Genomic DNA, 21,582 nt, shown 5'->3' with positions numbered 1-21,582 from the left:
TCCTGAACACTATGGACATTTTGACATGATGACAGTATAGACATTTTGGACTAGATGATCATCTTGGGGAACTGTCCTGTGCCTGTAGGATGTTTAGTAGCATCTCTGGCCTCTTTACACATTAGATGCTAGTAGAGTCTGCCCAAATCAACCCCCCTGCCCCATGAACAATCGAAAATATCTCCAGCTATTGCCCAATGCCCCTTCGGTGGGGCAAAAGCACCCCTAGTTAAAAACCACTGGTTTAGCTTTAGACTTCCTACTAAAAGCCAATATCTAGGAGGGCTTTGTTTCATTTGCCACATGTTTCTCAGGGCTTAGAACAGTGTCTGGCATGTAAATACTCTGGTATCGTAGTATAAATATATGAGCAAATTGATATATTTAGCTATAGCAATACTTACAAAAATATACAACTATAGAAATAGGAAAACTATCCCATACTTGGGTTAGCTTCAGTGCCCTAGAGTTAACATTGTCAAGACTGTTTTGAGGTGAGAAGATGGTGTTAATCAACCTATATGACTTCACCTATTCTCACCCAGATCTGCCAACTCTTTTTAGAGGTGTTTTCCTTTACCAGCCATCCGGGTCACAGGACATTAGAGCCACCAATCATGCTCTTTGTTAGTGCTGTGCTGACCAGGGGCACCATCTGCTCCCTAAGCCTGTGGTAGTAACCCCTAGATGCCCACCTGCAATCCAGATGGGGTGACCCCCAACCCGCCAGTCACTTGGATGGCCACTGCTGAGGACACCTACTTTATCAGCCACTGGATAAGAAAAGAAACCTATTCACTGTCATTTACAAATCCAGGATCTGCCAGTGACTAATCTTGTTTTTCCACCCAACTGAACCCAACTTCCCACTTGAGTATCTTATTAAAAGTTGGCCCTACTTTTTGTTCACATTCAGAGGCTAAATGCTAATGACTCGCTGCTGCCAAATCCTGCTTTGAGGATTATCACTTCCGTGAAAGGTGCCAGAATGTTAGCAGCTCAAGTGTGAGCTTCAGACAAAGCTGGTCTTGGATGGCTTTTTTGTCATCCCCAACTTTGTTCTTAGTTTCCATTCAGTGGAGATGCATGTAGTAATATTCTTTCCCTTTCCTTCTTCATTTCCTAAGCAGAGATGGTTCTGATTTAACTTCTACTAGCCTATATTTTGTGAACATTGAAACAAATCCTTTTATTGAGCAACACATCCTGGACTCAGCCCTGCCTTCTGATGGTAAAGCTGTAACAATTAGTGGCTTTTGGGGGAAATGGGGGGACCATTTACCATGTGCTTCACATTTTGCTAAGTGCTCTTAAATATAAGTCACTTATTCCTCAGAGCCCATTTTACAGATGTGAGAATGGAGATAGACCTCTTGCGCAAGATCACACACTAATAAATGGCAAAGCACAGATTGAAATCCAGTCTGAGCCCTTAAATATTACAGGTCTTCCCTCCCCAATATCACATTTCTTGTTAGACTTTCTCATCTGACTCCATATATTTATTGTTCCTCTAAGCTTTAGTAAAGCTATAATGTCAGATGTTTTAATTTTCAAAATTATAGCTACTAGGAATTTCTGAAGTTAAAACCTTAAAATGACTGGTTGTCCAAATTAAATATACACACACACACCAATAACAACAAAGTCATTTTCCCATCTTGCCCTGCTGTACAATGACATTTACTCCACTTCTGATTAAGAAGTTCTTTCTAGGGATGGGGGAATGAGAGAAAGAAGACAGGCTCTATCTTCCAGCCTCTTTCTCTTTGAGGAGGATTAACACAATGACGCAGCTCTTTCTGTTGGTAGTTGATGGCCGTTCAAGTGTACAGCAACTAGTTCTTAGTGGTACTGTGTATATAAAAGAGATGGGTTGTTGGGGAGTTGCTGCCAGAATCATGTCATTGTCTGATCTGTGCCTTATTTCTTTCGCATTTGTACAGCTTGCATAAAAACAAAACAAAGCTAGGGCACGTGGCTAGCATAGTCGGTAGAGCAAGTGACTCTTGATCTTGGTGAAGGCGGAGTTTGAGCCCTGTGTAGGGCATAGGGAATACTAATAAAAATTAAAAATTAAAAAAAATGCTAAATAGTACACTGACTGGGGATCTCTGGGGTAGCTCAGCGGTTTGGCCCCTGCCTTCGGCCCAGGGCATGATCCTAGGGTCCCAGGATTGAGTCCCACATCGGGCTCCCTGCATGGAGCCTGCTTCTCCCTCTGCCCGTGTCTCTGCCTCTCTCTCTCTCATGAATAAATAAATAAAATCTTCAAAAAAATAAATAGTACACTGACCATTTGGGTTTTCTTTATGTAGTAATTGGTTTAGCAAACTCAGGCTATAGATCCTATGTCCCAAGTTGGTTAGTAAAATGATTTTTTGACAAATTCTATGGCAATGATATGTTATTAGATAAAAGATAGGTTATTTTAAGGAACTAATCAGAGTGGTCAGTAGATACCAAAATAACTACATGTCTTTTTTTTTTTTTTTTTTAAGATTTAATTTATTTACTGTAGGCAGAGGGAGAAGCAGGCTCCATGCAGGGACCCCGATGTGGGACCCGATCCCAGGACCCCAGGATCATGACCTGAGCCAAAGGCAGATGCTCAACCACTGAGCCACCCAGACGTCCCTTACATGTCTTGATGGTTATATTTCCTCTTTCTAAGATCTAATAACCTACAGATTATTTTATAATAGTGTATATCGTTAGTATATGTTGTATAGAGTAAAGTATAGAATGTATACTATACACATATATAGAATATAGAATGTAGCATATGGTATTGAAGATTTTACTAAACGTTCTTTTACTTCCAGTTCTCTACCGAAGAACCTATTCCAAGACCAAATCCCATTTAAAATCTGAATGTTAGCATTCCTTCATTGCACTGTGGGGTATTCTAGACTACATGCAGCTTTCATGTAGGACCATTGTTTTTCTGATGCTTTGAAGGGTGTAACCTTGAACCTTTTTTACACCGACTCCTACTTTGGCCTAACAGTATATCAGAAAACTAATTTGAAGTCTCATACCATATTCTGTATAATTAAAGTGATTTGGCATATTCTCTCATCAAAACATTTTAGCCAAAGCGCCCAAATATCTTAAGTGGTTAACTCAATTACATGTGGGGAGAATTTTTTTTAAAAAGCCCAAATTTGCCCTTATAAATAAATACTTAAATAATACCCACAGGACCCTAGCAGTTCATCCTGTGGATGACCACACACAGAATAATACCCTGATTGTCACTGGTGTCATACAAGGTCCCAGCAGGAACCAGCACCCTCAGATAGGATCATCGGTGACCCTTTAAGAGAGGAACTATTTACAAATCTGTGGTCAGAACTAAACCAGCAGGATTAGGAAAGCAGGCCTGGGCTAGTAACAGTGGGAATCTGTTTCAACATTCTCTCCCCTTCTTCCTGCACCCCCACAACCTGAAGGGACATACAGAGAGCGCAGTTACCAAAACCTAGAGAGAGCTGCAGCTATAGCTTTGGCAGTACTGGCCCCCAGAGCTGTGAACTTCATAGAGGAAGTAGAGGAAGGCTGAGACAGCCAGTGTGTGGCCTAGCAGGGAAGGAGTAGAGGGGATGATGCCCTGATCTCTTCTCATCCTCCTGCGTCTTGTAATTCTCTCCCATTGGTGGAACTCAGCCAGAAGCCAGAGGATAAAGCAGCCCATTGGATGTAGTCCATAAAAGGTTTGCTTCCAGGGGCACTGACCCAGGGGATAAAGGTGGAGGGAAAATCTGGAGAGGCAAAGAGATGATGCACAGCATTAGTAAATATTCCCTGAAAGCAAACTTACATGTCGTGTTTCTTGGCTTCGCTCACATTTCCTGGAAATACATACTTGGAATGATGATACATAGTGGAATTCCTCGTCTGTCTGGAAAAATGAATTAGAAATTTCTGGTTAAAATGATCAACTCTTCCCTTTTCTGCTTTTCATGCTCCTCCCTTTTCTTTGATAAAACACCTTGAAATCATGATATAGTTAACTGAATTGCATCAATTAAGAATGATTTTACTAGCTAAAAACATTATGCAGTATAAAATTACAAGCATGAGTATTTGTCCTCATATAATCTACTTCTAATTATTTGCACTTTGTTCATTTTACCTGTAAGAGTGGTGAGTGCTAAAATGTTAGGTCAAATATATAGGATAAAATTGTGAAAGGACTCTCATTGTTCCATTTTCTCAGTAGGATACAATATTCTGCAGGAGAATAGATGGAAAGTTCCCAGAAGAGAGGGGAAAAGTCACTCCCTGATCTAAACTGTAATTAGAGGGTAAAATGAAGCCACACACACACAATTTATTAAAGCATATGCAGTGAAACCATAATTAACAGATCCCTCAATAAAATGTGTTACAGCCATCAAAGATGGGTTGATTTGGGTTGACATAAAGGCTTTTATTTTAAAAAGAAATGTCTAAGAAAGTCTCTATCATATGATTGGATTTTGAGCCCAATTTCCTAATACCTCCTTGTTATAATTATTGCTACAATTCTTATTAACCTTCTAAAGAATGATCCTGAAACCCTATATCCATAGACTAGGATGCTGCATTCATCAGACTCCACCTATCAATGCACAGTTGTAACTTATAATAATGCTTCCTTATCTGTGTCTACAATTTCAACCCCCAATAAATAGAGTGTGCAATCCAGATACACTCAAAGAAGCCTCAGAGTAGAAAAAAATACAGATAACACATACACTGGGGTGGTTAGTAACTAGAAGGGACCCGTGGAGAGCTTTCTGGAGTGTGTGCAGGTGATAAAAGGAGGTCTTTTGGGTCTCTGGCCATGTTCTTATGTGAAAATAAAATGGATATGTTCCATTTGTGAAAATTTAGCAGGCTATATAATTGTGGTATCTGAAGTTTTCTTTACATGTATTGTACTTTAATCACAAGTCACATATCTATATGCATGTATATGTTTGTGTGTATGTGCACGTGTGCACATGCATGCACTACTTACTAATCCTGGTACTTTTATCTTTAGCATAGGACATGGCTGTCTGTCCAAATAGTTTTGATTTAGCTCTCTCCTGGTCATAGGAAATGGCAGAGTGAACATCCTAGGAGCGAACACACAGACATTAAGAAAAGAAGATAAATATTAATGAATATTAGGGCTTAATAAACTGGAGCATTTAGATTAATAGTCTTGAAGGCAGATATCAATATTTGAGGCTCTTACTGGTGATTTCATGTCCTCAAGGGCAATTAAGTTATGTAACTTACACTGTTACTAATGCTGAAAAAATTTTAGAAACCTTCCAGCCAGATCAGTTAAACTATTTGCTGCTAAAAGGTGAACTTGACTTATTTGAAATTAGGTTAGCCCAACAAAGCTGAAAGCAGAGGTATTACCATACCGCCTTTTAGGGAAGTTCTTTTAGTTGGGTTGTATTTAACCAGGAATTCCTGGTCATGAGCTAACAAGTTACCACATTCCCAAGTCACTCCATATGATCAAAGTTTGGCTGTAATGCGAAATCACCCACAAAGTAGATTTGGCTGTAAGGAAACATGACATATAAATTGCTGCACAAGTGCAGAAATAGTTTGTGTGATTAGAGCCAATTAAGCCAAAATAATAGAAGGTTGTTAGAGCTGGAGGAAACATCAGATATCATCTGACACGATCCCCACACTTTGCAATGAAGGAAATTCAGGCTCAGAGAATTAAATTTATTTCCCAAACATGCATAGCTACGGTATGGCTGATTTGCAGCTGGACCTGACGTGTCCTCATTTGCTGATCTGGCTGCCTTCACTCAGCCTCGTTGTTCAGAGCGGAGGTGTGGGGTCAAGAGGACTTGGGTTTGAATTGGTATAGGTCTTGGATTTGCTATTTGGGTGTGACCCTGACCCCCAGTTATAGGTCCTGTCCTGTGAAAAAGTACAACCTGGGTGTTAGCTCACAGTTAAGATGGCACATGGCAAATAGCCTGAGAAAGTAACTCCCCAAAATAGAAGAGAGGCAGGAGAAGAAGTGGAAGGCTCATTAATCTATCTCCATAGGAAGGAGACCTTCCCAAGGTTTTGGCCTTCTCAGCCTCTGGGCCTGAATGCCCGGTGGAATTGTGCTTTGCTTCTTCTATAGAAGTGCCCTTCACCCTTGGGTTCTGCAGGGATGATTGGTATGGTATTTGGATGTTATCCCTTCACTTAATGGCAAGTCTATATACATGCTGAGCATAGTTTGAACTCCTAAGTGTCAGTGAATACTGGAGTCTAATTGTGGGCTTTCCTTAATGCTATTTACACCTAACTGTGTGCAGTAGACACCTGCCATCTAATGGACACAGTGTTGGACTCACCTCAAAGAGCTGCTATGAGAATGAAAAGAGACAATGTGTAAAAGTGAGTAATAGGACGGTTGGCACACACTAGCCACTAACAAAAGTTGTGTACAACTACCATTATTTAGCTACAACACAACAGTGGATTTGACACTGATGTTGTCCAAGAACCATGGCCATTTTTTATTTATATCAAAAATCAATATTGAGGGCAGCCCGGGTGGCTCAGCGGTTTAGCGCCACCTTCAGCCCAGGGCGTGATCCTGGAGACCAAGGATCAAGTCCCATGTTGGGCTCCCTGCGTGTGTCTGTCTGTCTCTCTCTGTGTCTCTCATGAATAAATAAAATCTTTTTAAAAATCAATATTGATTTATATCTATAAAGATTTCTCTTTATAGAGTATGTTACTTAAAAATAATGGTTTTGGTGAAAGCACTAGACAACAGAAAAAAGTTGATAAATTACTTATTATTTAGGAATTGAATCTAATTTGGATTCTCTTGTTTCTTTTTTTTTTTTTTTAAGATTTTATTTATTTACTCATGAGAGACAGAAAGAGAGAGGCAGGGACACAGGGAGAGGGAGAAGCAGGCTCCACGCAGGGAGCCTGACAGACCCGATCCCGGGTCTCCAGGATCACCACCTGGACTGAAGGGGGCACAAAACTGCTGAGCCACCCGGGCTGCCTGGATTCTCTTTGTTTCTTAAAGAGATGAATAATGTAGTTGAATCTTTTCCAAGCCTGATCTGTAGGTTGGAAAACCTAAGATCTGGGGCACCTGGGTGGCTCAGTGATTGAGTGTCTGCCTTTAGCTCAGGTCATGATCCCAGGGTGCTGGGATTGAGTCCCACATTGGGCTCTCCTAGGAAGCCTGCTTCTCCTTCTGTCTATGTCTCTGCCTCTCTCTGTGTCTCTCAGGAATAAATAAAATCTTAAAAGAAAACCTAAGATCTATCTCCTGCTCCATTACTTAATAAAAAGTGTCAATGAGCAAATTATCAGATCCACTTGGAGCCTCAGTTTCCTCATTTTTAAAATGAGGTTACTACTATTACTACCTCCTCACTGGGTGGTTGTGGAGCTCAGGAGAGAGAAAGTGTACAAAGATGAACTCCAAAGAGTATAAAGCTTAAGGCGATTATGTTTACCTCTTTTTCAGCTTTCATCTTGCTGCTACAAAAGGGCATGTGGAATGCCTCAGGGTCATGGTGACACATGGCGTGGATGTGACTGCCCAAGATACTGCCGGTATGTGGTCTTTATCTCAAGTCAAGAGGTCAACACAAGAGTAGGTATCACAAAGGGGAGACATACTCACTGTGGAAAATTTCCCATCTACAGATACGCCAAAAGAAGAACCTAGAATCACCTCTAATGACTAGGCTCAGACATGGTTTTATCACTTGTGCCTTTACCAGTGTTTTCACCTTGTATGTGGTCAATTAGAAACTGTATGTTTCTTATTGCCCATTTTAAAATGTTATTGTCTAGGACTGTATGTGTGGACCGAGCAATGTTGCTTAATTTTTGTTTTTACAAATCATAGTATGAAGTGATGAAATGCAGTGAGTTGCTTTGTCAGCTAGCTGAGACGTGCTCCATAGACAGAAGCCTTGATCTTCATCTGGACCAGCTGCCCATGGTTCCTACCCTTTATTGTGCATCAGTGCATCTGAGTCACTTGGGAACCTGGGGGAGGGCAGGGAGGCAGAGGGAACCGGGAGAGAGGGCAATGGAAGGAAAAGAGTGAACGTTATACACACATACAACCCACACATATATACCCACGATCTGTCTTCTGAGATTGAGATTCCATTATCTGCAGGTTGCCAGCCACCTGGTATTTTTTTATAAAGCTCCCCAGGTGATTCTAATGTGAAGCCAGTGTTGCTAAATGATGAACAAGGCAAATGGAGAGAGAAGAAAGTGTAGTTATATCTCTTAGGAACATTGTTCTACAGGAAGGAGCCCCTGGGGTCTCCAGCCTCGGGCTCTGCTCCTGCTGGCCAGACCAAAGCAACTACTGATGGCTTTTCATTTCTCTTTTGTACTGAAAAACCTATGCCTTCTAATGGCTTTTGTTCGTTTTTACTGGAATATGAAATCAGTCTATTTCCATAGACTATCTAGGCTTTGTGGCCACCTCAGAGTAGTCATCGTGGGGGCGGGGGGCAGGTCAGTTAGGTATTATGAGAATGCTCTTATTACTCAAAAAATGATAGGAAGACTTTGTTTCAGAGTTATTTTCAAAAAGTCTGTGGGCATTTTTTTTAATCTCAGTATTAGGGGGATCTTTATCCTTTGAGAATAGATTTGTTTTTTAGGACAGGCTAAAAGCCACTTGAAGTCAAGTCAGGTAAGTGAGGTATCAAACTGGTAAAAACCATTTTTGGTCAAAAATAGGGAATGATTGAAGTAACAGAATGCTTTTCCTGAGCGGCACCATAGAAAGCTCCAAAAAAAATACTTTGAGAAATGTCAATACCAGTGGAAGAATGAATGGTTTCCTGAAGTGACCACCTTAAGGGAAATAATTTATGTTGCACTGATTAAGCTCATCCAAGACCTAGTTGTTTTGTTTGTTTTTAAAGTTTACTGTTATTACCTTACAAGTCATACCACCTATATGCAAGGGCAGGACGATTGGCTAAAGTACCCCTGATGAGAAGTGTGTCATCTAAGTAGATGGAGTTTTCTAAGAAATCCTAAGCTAAAGGAATTAGTTTAGAGTGAATAAATTAGAGCTATAATACAGATTTATTTCATTGCCTTTGCTTTTTTTTTTAAGATTTTACTTATTCATGAGACAGTCAAAGAGAGTCAGAGACATAGAGGGAGAAGCAGGTTCCCTGTAGGGAGCCCAATGCGGGACTCCATCCTTGGATCAGGATCATACCCTGAGCCGAAGGCAGATGCTCAGCCGCTGAGCCACCCAGGCATCTCTATTTCATTGCCTTTAATGTTAAGAAATAGATTAGTCTGGGGTGCGCTGGTGGTAGAGTCAGCTAAGCGTACAGATCTTGGTTTCAGCTCAGGTTGTGACCTCAGGATTGTGAGATCAAGCCCCATATTGGGCTCTACACTCAGTACAGAGTCTGCTTAAGATTCTCCTCCTCCCTCTGTACACAACCCCCCCCCCCCCACTGTCGCACCTGCACTCACTCACTCTCAAATAAATAAACAAATCTTTAAAATAATAAGTAGATTAGTCAGGAGTCCAGTTATCTCTATCATAACCAAACATTTCTTCCCCTCTTTTTATTGTAGGGAAAACTATTTCCCTCATGCTCATTGTAGAAAATGAGTGAAATACAGAAAACTATAAAGAAGTTAACCAGTGCTTCTGCTCTTTTTTTTTTTTTTAAAGATTTTATTTATTTATTTTTTGGGATCCCTGGGTGGCGCAGCAGTTTGGCGCCTGCCTTTGGCCCAGGGCGCGATCCTGGAGACCCGGGATCGAATCCCACATCAGGCTCCCAGTGCATGGAGCCTGCTTCTCCCTCTGCCTGTGTCTCTGCCTCTCTCTCTCTCTCTGTGTGTGACTATCATAAATAAATAAAAATTTAAAAAATATATTTAAAAAAAAAAGATTTTATTTATTTATTTTAGAGAGAGTGCAAGCACAGGGAGGGGCAGAGGGAGAGGGAGAGAATCCTCAAACAGATTTCCTTACTGAGTGTGGAGCCCACTATGGGACTCAGTCCCAGGACCCTGAAATCAGGACCTGAGTTGAAACCAAGAGCCAGGTGCTTAACCAACTGAGCCACCCAGGTGCCCCTACCAGTGCCTCTACTCTTAACAAGAAGAGGAAAGTTTTACTATTTTGCTCTAGTTCCTGCCAAACTTTTCCTGGCACATTTTTACATAATTGAATTCACATTATATAATAAACTTTACATGCTGCTTTTTTAAAAAAAAACATTCCACCAGTATTGTTTCCAACACTTATAACTCTTAAGATTTTTGTGCCATATAGCACATTGGGTAGTCTGTATTTCCTATCAGAGCCTAATTCAGTTTTTAAGAGTCTGATGAAGTGTGGGACCTTGAGACCTGTACACCCCAGTGTAGCACCCACTGCCTGGCCGACTGAGATGACACTGTGGCACCCAGTGTAGCACCCACTGCCTGGCCGACTGAGATGACACTGTGCTCCAAAAAGCAGCACAGAGGGATCACTGCAGACTCATCCTGGCTGCTTCTCTGTGCCAGCCAATGGGAACTGCCCGGTCTGTTTTTGTTTTGTTTTGTTTTGTTTTAAACCCTGATTGAAATTGGTGGACTCCACAGCACTTGGGCCCAGAACATTGTCCAAACATTCGATAAGGTAGAAATGTCTCAGAGCTGCCAGTCACTTCCCCCTCCCCTAACATTGTTAGGAGTGAGGGTGGCGCATCAGTCTTTGGGCCTGTTGTTTTACTTTTGCCTGAATGAGGCACTGACTTCTTGTGATTTCTTGAAAGCATACAGACAGAATGTAGGAACAAAAGAAGGAAAAAGTCTCAAGGAAAGCGTGCATGGAAATGAAATGTTGGTTCTGTTATCTAGAATAACACTTCTCAACCTTTGTTCACAGCAAACAAGGTAAACATGATGGCTCTTACTGCCCGGGTCTGTGTTCTTCCTGTTGCTGTATCACCAACCCCCATCTTTCTTTCTCAAGAAGACACAGCACAACCCATTAGTCACCATGCCTCGGTGACTATCATTAGTCCCAAACACCTTTTATGGTGATTCAGGGATGGATTAAATGGCTCAGCTTTTAGAGGTATTGTCTTTTTAGTGAACCTACTTAAATATAGCCACATTATTACCTAGAAATGGCCATCTTCAATCGAAACACCCACTGAGAACTGGTACAGAAATCTGTTACCATAAATCATACTGCCCTGTAGCATGTCTAGGAAAAAACTTGCTTTCAAAATAGACTACACTGGCCCTTTTTATTAGTTTTACCCATCAAGACTATAGGATGGTCAAACTGGTATAATTTCCTACTTTTTAAGCTGGTGACTAGATATAAAAAGGAGTTTTAAGAAGCAAAGGGTTTTTAGCATCTATTTTTTTTTTTTTTTTAACAATTGTCTTTCCACATTAAATGTTTGGAAGTCTGACCAGAGAATTTTTATGGATGCTCTGCAAGCGATCTTGTGAGCAAAGCACTGTCAGAAGCATAAGGCCTCAAAAAAAAAAAAAAAAAAAAAAAAAGAAGCATAAGGCCTCGAGTATGGTTCCAATATAACAGCAATCACATCATTTTAGGTGATTGGCCTTTGAGGTTTCACTGAGATGGTCAATATGGGCACCTCAGTGCCCAGGGTACCATGAGGGCTCCCTGTGTTTGGCTCCTAGATGATCATGATTATTGCTACTTCACCCTTATCACCTTTATTATCTTTTACACATGAGGCTTTTGAAAAGGATTGATTGATTGATTTATAATAGCCAAGCCAGCTCTCATTGTACAATTCAGAAAAAGAAAACCCAAAGACTGGTTGAAACTTACGACTTACAGTTTTGGTTTTGGGGGTTGCCCCCTATTCCTTACTTGCTTGTTTGCTAGTTACCGCCACACAGGTATGTAGTGGTCACGTGAGCAAGTCAACTCCTAAGCTCACTGCACCAGCTTGGAACTAGACCTCCATTATTTTTCTAGCATCTTTTATTTTGTTTGCTCTTGTTCTTCAGTGATGTCAGGATCGGCATTTCTGTCTGTTTCTTTATTTTTTTTTTCGAGATTTTATTTATTTATTCATGAGAGACACACAAAGAGGCAGAGACACAGGGAGAGGGAGAAGCAGGCTCCATGCAGGGATCCTGATGTGGGACTCGATTCCGGGACTCCGGGATGACGCCCTTAGCCGAAGGCAAACACTCAACCACTGAGCCACCCAGGCGTCGCCCTGTCTGTTTCTTTAGAAAAAACTTTTCCCAGATAAATAGTAATGTTGACTCCTAGAGTTTTTTTGAGGGTGGGGAGAGGTGGTGCTTGCATATTTAGCACCCTGGATTATGAGATGGGATTGAACAGAAGCATGAACAGGAGATTGAAGACCAAAGAATCTTGTTTGTTATCAGTGCTTCTCTGAAGCATTAGCTTTCAGACATCCTTTCTTAGTGAGCATGTACATCTGATGCAGTGTGACAGGATATGGAAGTAAGAGTGGCTTAAACAAATAGAATTTTCTCTCTTTCAGTTGAAAGTCTCAGTTGGTATGGCAGCTTGTCTCCACCCCGTGAGGGATTCAGACCCCTGTTGCTCTATCATCCGGGGTGTTGCTGTGGTCCTAGTAGCCCAAGATGTCTTTCCCTGACACTGCATCCCCACAGCAGCAAGGGACAGGGCAAGCACAGCCCATGAATGACACACAGTTAGATCTCACTGGACAAGGTGTTATCTGTGGCCACACTTGGCTTTATGGGAAGCTGGGAGTTCTGGGCAGCAATTTGTCCACTGAAAAATATCTAAGGTTTTGTTACACAATGAGGTAGAGACAGAGATTGGATGATAATGTGTACTCTGTATCTTATACCCATATCTTAAATTTTCTCTGATCCCTTTGCACACTTAACCTTCAAAATAAAACATCTGTTCTCCTAGAAGAAGGGAAACTTAAGAGAGTGAGAATTGAGTGAGGTATGGAGACATCAGAATGCATAGTTCTCAGAAGGCAGGATGCTTGAGAACCCTTACTTTTCTGTGGGGTTTCCAAAGGCTGGTTTAGTTTTTGTTTTATTTTTTTAAAATTAATTAAATTTTTTTTTTTTAGTTTTTGTTTTAATTTCCAGGTGGACTTCATGCCATTATGCCCCCTAATCCCACTCAAATTTGGTACCATGTAAAGACACAAAAGGTAATATTCACCTTAAAACTCAGGCATGTTAGAGAATGGGTCATTTAAACTGTAACTGCAAAGTATAGCCAATAAAGTGTATTTCATATTTTCACTTGGAATAAAGAAAAACAACAATTGTATGATTTGTGAAACTTTACCTGCTATTGCCTTGTGTACGTACCAGTCAGAGGGTCGACCATATACAACCATTGGCATAACCTGGCCGTGAAATACTTCACATGCAAACTCTTTTAATTCTGTATAGAACACTATACAAATCTACACTGGGGAGATTAAGGGGTAATTCCATGACTAATAGTAAAAATAGTGGTTATAAATACGTTTTTCATACTCAGATCCTCAGATACTGGGGATATAACAAAGTCAACAGCCCTGTGCTTTAGTGATGAAAATTTGATGACAAGATGAGGATTACTAAGAATAATGATGTTTGAATATATTTAAAATTGTAAATAAGAACCAAACTTATACTTTTATTGTTTAAATATAATCAGCATTCTGAAACTGATTTCTAAGAAAATATTTTATTTATTTATTTTTAAAGATTTATTTATTTATTTATTCATGAGAGACACAGAGAGAGAGAGGCAGAGACACAGGCAGAGGGAGAAGCAGGCTCCATGCAGGGAGCCTGATGTGGGACTCAATCCCAGGATTCCAGGATCACGCACTGGGCCAAGGCAAGCTCTAAACTGCTGAGCCACCCAGGGATCCCTCTAAGAATATATTTTAAATCTTACCTAGCTGAATATTCTCTTTATTTTTCTAAATGTTTCTGTATTATCTAAAACTGTGAATTTTCAGACTTTGGCCTTTGGTATTTCTTAGCCCTATCTGTATCTTCTGACTTCATTAGTTTCAACATTTTTCACACATACTTGAAGAGTACATCAACAATTTTGCTATTAGTTAATTCTTCTCCATTTTCTCCAGTGATCTTAAAAGAATTGAATAAATGGTTATTGTCTGAGGTAGTTGGGGAGAAGGTGTTCCAAGGCAAGAATGGCTGGGCCATCCTTTTTACTTTTTTTTTTTTTTTTAAGTCATCTCTCCATCCAGCGTGGGACTTGAAACTCATGACCCCAAGATCAAGAGTTGCCCGCTCTACTGACTGAGCTAGCCAGGTGCCCCTGGGCCATCCTTTTTTAGACTACCTTTCATTAATAGGATTTTTATACTAACTGTAATATCCCACAGCTCTATAAATAATACTGGTCTTTTTACTTACAAAGTTCTGCTGGAATGCACTTGAATTAAGGTTGCCATGTTATTCACTTTTGGGAAATTGTTTCCTGATATTCCAGATGGATCTGCAGCAATTGGGGGCCAGACTTATACACTGTCTCATTACACCGGGATTCTGACATTAATATAATGTATTTTCTCCAGCAGATTTTACATTTGGGAAGAGAATTTTGTTTTAACCTTAGCAGTGAGAGACATCTCGCTTCAGTGTAATGTCCAGGGAATGATGTATTATTTGGACTTTGAGACTATTTTAATTGAAAATACCGTTGTGCTCCCGGTTTAGGAAAACGTAGCACAGGGCCAAGGAATAAAAGAATTGTGTTTCTTTAGAAGCACAGCACTTACTTCCAGGTATGACTAGAACACTTGGAGTGAAATGAAGCTTTGTTGTTTATTTTATGCTGAGTTGTTTAAACCTCCCTACCATCTTGACTCTGGAGAATTGTGTCTTTTTCCAATGGGTGCTCTTTATGTAGAACAGCTTAGATGGTCCATGACATAGACAAAAGTTAATGCACTGCATGCATGACATAAACAGTCTTCTACTTACAATCAGGATGGCTTCCAAAAGTTCATCTGTAAGGCATTTGTTTAAAATTCAGAATGTGTTTGTCCTTAGAAACACGGGTACAGATGGTTGGGGGCCAGGCCAGCCACAGTATTTAATGTGTGCTGTAACGGAACTCCTACTACGATGGCAGTATACATCCTGGCAGGTGGGGGCCTCATGCAGTAAAAGGAGGAAGAGGAGGAGAAGATGTTTGTCTTCCTACTTCCAAGGGTGTCAGTTCCTTCCTCATCCTCATCTGTTTGGGAGGGGTTGGAGGGATTCCTGCCTCTCAGCATTCTGCTCCACCTAAACAACCCCTCCTCAGGCATGCCCTTAAAATCTTGCAGTACAGCTGGTCTCAGAAAAGAATCTTATCTTCTGACCTCACATGTGCTTTTGTGCAGCTCACTGGCATCCTAAAACCCTCTAATTTTTAAATCTGTATTTTCCTAGCAGTGTGATTCTCTAATAATTAAAGATTTCCAGTCAGGGGTTGCCTGGGTGGCTCAGTTGGTTAAGCAACTGCCTTTGGCTCAGGTCATGATCTCCAGGGGCTGGTATGGAACCATGCTCCGGGCTCCCTGCTCAGCGGGGAGTCTGCTTCTCCCTCTCCCTCCACCCCTCCCCACCACTAGTATGCACACACTCTCTCAAATAAATAAAATCTTTAAAAAAAAAAAAAGATTTCCAGTCAGTGTTACAGAGTGAAGACTATTTCAAAAAGGAGAAATGATATTTGGAGACTGGACCACCATGTAAAAGAAATTGTTTTCTGTAAGCCAGTCGTTCTCACTGGGGGTGATTTTGCCCCCAACAGATATCTGGCAATGTCTGGAGACATTTCTGATCGTCACAAATGGACATATAATGGGTGGAGGCCAGAGGTACTGCTTAACACCCTAAAATGCATAGGACAACCCCCCCCCCCCCACAACACACACAGCTTAAAATATCAATAGCGCTGAGGCAGAGAAACCATGCTTGAAGCATGTCCCAAAGTATGGGTTGTTTACAGATGTTACATTGGATATATCTTGGCCAAAAAGTTTGGGAAATGGAGGATTTGAGAGTTTACTATGTGTGCTGGGTTGGCTAGCAGTGGTAACTTTGGTTTCTTCCCCCCAACGTTCTCCTCAGACATTTGGGACGAGCATACTCTTTCAATTCAAATTAACGGATGTGTATTAAGAACCTACCATGTGTCATCAGTGCTGAACTAGAGACACAGCAGGGCACGAAGCAGAACTTCCTGTCCTCCATGAGCTCGTATTCTAGTGAGGAGAGAAAAATAATGCACACCATAAATGTGTGTGTGTGTGTGTGTGTGTGTGTGTAGAGGGGAGGGAAGGGGGTGCGAGAAGTGCTCAGAGCTAGGAAGAGCAGTAATGAAGCAGGGAGTCATGATTAAAAGGTTGGCAGAGGAATGGGAATTTTAAAAGGAGAGGTCAGGGAAGACCTCATTCAGAAGCACCCTGTCAGCAGCATCTGAGGTGAGAGTAAGGCAGGTGGTGATCCTGGAGGAAGAGTCCAGGCTCAGGGCAGAGCAGCTGTGAAGGGGCTCAGGAAGGAGCCTGCCCTCTGCCCGGAGGCTGGCCCCAAGCCCCTCTTCCACAGAAATTCCCTAGGCCCAGTGGACAGTGGAGAGAGTTGGGTATGGCACGAGGATTTCCTAAAGCTGACCCTTGAGACAGCAGAGTGCTTCATATTGGAGTCATGTTCTTTGAAGGGAACGTGAAGAAATACTCCTTTGATAGCGTATCACTGTTTTTACAAGTCTTTTCCTTCTTCCACGTAAGGATTTTGAAAACTCCAAGTAATTTCTGTGCAGGGACTGGAAGACATTTGGAGGAGAGGGAAATAAAAGGTCAAAAATAGGGATTTAAGTGTGTGGGTGTTTAGAATGTTCTCGGCTGGCATACAGGCGGCCTCTCTTGGGTTCCTAGGCCTGTGGTAGTTGTAGCCCAGTGTGGCTGATGTGGACGCGGGACATTTGGCATACATGCTGACAGCTGAAAGCAGAGCTGAGCTGCATATGGTGAGTCGCCCGCAAGCTTCTAGCCCAGAGTTTAATGGCACCCCAAGAGAACGACACCTGAAGTAGACCCTGAATATTATCCCATGGGCAGGATGCTCTTGTCAGTGAACTTTACAGATAAGAGGCTGAGGCCGTACCCTCAAGAGTAACAATTCCGTCTTTGTTGAAGAAGTTTATTTCCTCATAGTTGCCCTCGTTGCAGAGATAAGAAAGGGATTTAAAATGTGTGGACTTTCTTTCAAAAAAAAATTTTTTTTTAATCCATTTAGGACACAGTGCTTTGCACCTGGCAGCCAAGAACAGCCACCACGAATGCATCAGGAAGCTCCTTCAGGTAAAATGGAACCACTTATAGTTCTAACTTCTTAAAATTATGTCATTTTTTAAATTTAAAAGTAACTTTATCTGTGAAAGAACCAACACACACACACCTTTAAATACCATCCCAAGAATCCGTGTTTCCTAAGAGGCGTCATTATTTAAATGACAAGCAAGGAAAAGATGATTTTCCTAGCAATTACCCTGGTAGAGAAGAGGCTCCTGATGGGAGTTTGGAGGGGCTTCCTGGGATCCAGCCTTTCTCTCTCCTTCATTCAGCTCCTTATTTTCTTTTCTGAAAGACCAGTATCCTTCACATCATCAACTTAAAACCCTTTCTCCGTGCTATTGGAGATCCTTGCAATGCAGCATCTGCGTTTTCCTAGTGTTCTCTGTTTCGGTCCTTGGTAGAAAGCAGCTCTTTGTGAGAAACAAAATTTCAACTGTTATCTCCTCCTATGTAACTTTTATTTTTTATTTATTTATTTTTTAAGATTTTATTTATTTATTCATGATAGAGAGAGAGAGAGAGGCAGAGACACAGGCAGAGGGAGAAGCAGGCTCCATGCTGGGAGCCCGACGTGGGACTCGATCCCGGGACTCCAGGATTGCACCCTGGGCCAAAGGCAGGCGCTAAACCACTGAGCCACCCAGGGATCCCCCTGTGTAACTTTTAATGAGCTTTTCGTTCTTAGTTTTGGCTAAGTTCTCGGCTTTATTCTTCTTCATCATTCTAAGCCAGCTCCCTGCTTTGCTAACCTTGCCCGTTTATAATGATCGCTTAGGGGGCACGACATCTGTAAATCTTTGAAGATGAATATTTAATGAACTCCCAATAGCAGTCCATACTGTAACATCCAGCTCTTGTCAGTCAAAATGCAAGCTGGTCGTTTTCAGGAAGGCACAGGGCAGTACGATCTGGGCTCGGAGCACTGTCTGTTCTGTTGCGCTGTCGTCTCGGCCTTCACGAGCACCGTGTGGGACCCGGCAGCTTGCTTTCATTTGGCTTTGCAAGTCTAATGCAGAAATGTGGTCACATTCTTCCACTTGTCGTGCTCTGTTGATCACACAGCTTCTTGTCTTGCATTACATGATGCAAGCCACCACCAATGCCAGGAATGCATAACCTTAACAGGTCTTTGAAGTGAAATTCAAGAAAACTAGATCAACGTCTGTGATTATTGTTGTTATTATTTTTTTAAATTATGAGGCATCTCTCTGAAAACAGTGAAAATAGAACTTACCTGCCTTCTCTGTGACCCGCCACTCTGGATGAATGACGAATCACTGACTTGCCTAAGTGCCCTGCCTCCATACCTTTGGTTGTCCCTTAATTTTTTTTTAACTTATTTACATTTTAAATCTCCATTCCCATTCTGGCTTGGCTATCCAGACTTTGCATCTGGCTCTGATTTTCAGGAAGAATGAACTTGACAAGCTGGAAATCCTCATGGGCAGGGACCAGATATTCTAGCCTCTAATGTAATTTTATATCTGGTTATGCAAATGGATTGGTTTTTCTCTGGAATCTTTGAAGCCTTTAAACACTTCCTTGTGCTATTCTAAAATTAGGCCAAAGCATGGTAAGTCGTAACTTGATCTCCATTCTTCTTACCACTGAAGGGCGGACAGACATTTCACTCTAATGTTGCCTGTTCTTGCCTCTGACTTGTAGACTTGCTGTTCTTCTTTCTGAATAGTTTTTCAAATCAGAAGCTTTGGTGTCCTACTAATGGGTTGTTTTCCTTGGATCCTGGGCCTCTCTGGCCAATTCTCCACTTCTGTCTCGGCATCCCCTGCCCTATGTGATGGGACTCTAGTGATCTCCATCCCCAATCCTGATGGAGCTGATCATCTTGTAAACAAATCCCCAATGCACATTACAGATTGCACAACATCATGAAGAAAACTGACAGAGTGCTGAGAGAGAGGAATGTGGGGTAGAGGTTTAGGGAAGGCCTCATGGAGGAGGTGATATTTAAACTGAAAACGATGGAAAGAGCCAAGGGAGAGCATCTTAAGGAGACAAAGAGCAAATTCAGAGGGCCTCGGGGAGGAAAAGCTCTAGTCAGGGAGGAAAGAAAGCCTGGGGTTAAATGAGAGAGGAGAAAGAAGGACACGGGGTGCCAGCCTGTGTGTTAGGACAGGCGGATTGTAACTCATCTACACACGGTGTGGAACTGTGGAGGCCTTTTGAGGAAGGACTGATGCTCACAGTTTTAAAAGATCACTTTAGTCATATAGAGAATCAGGGCAACAGCAGAGCTGTGGAGACCCCCAGGAGGCGGCCACAGCTTGTCCGAGTGAGAAGGTGATGGCTCAGCCAAGGTGGTGCCCATGGGAAAGAGAGTAGAGCCGGTGTATTTAGGACACAGAATTGACAGGACGAGGTGGTGGTAGCTGGGGGAAAAGGAGGAGGAGAAGAAATCAGAGATGATGGTCTCTGGCTCGTTGACTAGTTAGGTGGTGGTGCTGTTAACAAAGATAGGGAAGTGTCAGGGAGAGGAAACCAGAAGTTTAGGCTGGGCTGCGTTTGAGGTGCTTTCATCTGAGTGGGCATGTGAAATAGGCAGTGGGTTATCAAGCCTGGCAATCCGAGATGATGTCTGCTGTGTACAGATAAGAACCAAGGCTCTAGCCCAGCACGTCTGGGTTTGAATCCTGGCTCTGCCACTTCCTGTGACATGAGCAAATTATTAACTTCACCGTGTCCAGTTTCCTCAAATGAAGATGGGAGTGATAATAGTATCTACCTAGATAATATTATCTAGTGATAATTGTTAGGAGTCTTAAAACAATTCTTTGAAGGGTGCCTGGCGCGTGATAGCTACTATGCAGTATTGTGGTGGTTATTGGTAAGCTACACGTTCGAGTCATTAGCCATAGGTGGTATATCTCAAGCTCTGAGTGTGGATGAGATTACCAAGGAAGAGAGCACCAGGGAACCCCAAGGTCATGTTTGGCTAATGGAGGGGAGTGGCCGGAGCAGGGGTGGGAAAACCAGGCTAGTGTGCGCTCTGGGAGCTGAGAGGAAGCAACGTTTGGAGAAGCGGATAGACTGTGGTAAGAGGAACACACAGATGTTTGTTGTCACAGGAAACATGAAGGTTGTTGGTGACTTTGACCAGAGCCATCTCTGTGGAGTCTGGAGGACAACACGCAACTGCACTGGCTTTGGAAGTGAATGGGAAGCGAGGAAGCTTTGATTGCATGTGGGCAGTTCTTGACAGAGGTTGCTTTTGTGAAGAGGGCTAGAGAAATAGAGCAGCAAATGAGGGGAAAGATGGGAGCAAGATGAGACCTCCTAGAATTTGTTAGCTGGTGGGGATGATCTGCTGGTGATGGAATGCTAGTGTGAGAGAGAGGACAGAGTGGCCAAAGCAACAAAGAGGTGACCTTTTGCCTGGGTCACAATTACTTGGAAGCGAGTCCCCTCCCCGCAAGAGCCTGTGGGCCCTGGAGCGTAGCCATCAGGGCTTATTCACATTTATACACGTCCTAATAAGACGGATCATAACCTTGCAGGAAAAGGATGAACTAAACAGAACTGAATTTCATTATGTGTATTTATTTTTGTCTTCTAGTCTAAATGCCCAGCCGAAAGTGTTGACAGCTCTGGGAAAACAGCTTTACATTATGCAGGTGACTTTCAGTCTCTTATTTATCTTCTGCCACAAGAAATACTAAATTTTCCTTTTCCTCATTCACGCCATTATCTTTACCATTTTATTTCTGTTGCTGTCGTCTTGTCATCATTCCTAGAATTTCCATTTCCCTCCATTTGCAAAACATGTAGAGTTTTATCAAAGAACGCATCTAGGATTCATCAGTGCCCTGCCAAACAATCAGTAAACACTGTCATGGTTACTATATTTTAATTAACATAAGGTTCTTGTTTAAACTGAGAGATAATTATAAGCATTTGTAGATTTCATGTAATGTGTGATACAGATTTTTTTTGATGTGGGATCAAAAGAAACCCCAATTTTATCTATCAGTGTTTTGTTTTACTGTCTGTCGTTATCTGTCACACGGCTCCAAGTAACAAAACCAAATTCAGGAACGATGAGATTTATACATTTCTGAGTGCTGGTTGCAGACAAGCTAAGTCCTATAAAATGCTAAACCAAGTATTTGCGTGGGACAACTGGTAGCCACTGGCTTTAGGCCACAGCTTACTTAACTTTCCTGATACCATTTCTCTTCGGTGCAAGTAGAATAACCTAGGCAAAGTG

The 21,582-nt window shown here is 41.9% G+C and overlaps 1 protein-coding gene across 20 annotated transcripts in view; it reads left to right on the top strand.

The window, feature by feature from the left end:
• RAI14 (retinoic acid induced 14) overlaps positions 1–21,582 on the top strand; it is a 138,391-nt gene that overhangs the window by 96,990 nt on the left and 19,819 nt on the right. For 11 of the 20 annotated variants that reach the window (XM_072824943.1, XM_072824935.1, XM_072824937.1 and 8 more), the window contains 3 exons: positions 7,499–7,587; positions 17,299–17,363; positions 20,932–20,989. In XM_072824943.1, coding sequence (XP_072681044.1) covers positions 7,499–7,587; positions 17,299–17,363; positions 20,932–20,989 — 212 coding nt within the window. The remainder of the gene's footprint in view (positions 1–7,498; positions 7,588–17,298; positions 17,364–20,931; positions 20,990–21,582) is intronic. The other 9 variants (XM_072824952.1, XM_072824946.1, XM_072824949.1 and 6 more) reach the window with 1 other exon arrangement.

This window comes from Canis lupus, chromosome 4, assembly GCF_048164855.1.
Source record: "Canis lupus baileyi chromosome 4, mCanLup2.hap1, whole genome shotgun sequence".
Classification (NCBI taxonomy): domain Eukaryota; kingdom Metazoa; phylum Chordata; class Mammalia; order Carnivora; family Canidae; genus Canis; species Canis lupus.
The sequence above is the reverse complement of the archived record's forward strand: the minus strand, read 5'-3'. Positions and strand labels throughout refer to the sequence as shown.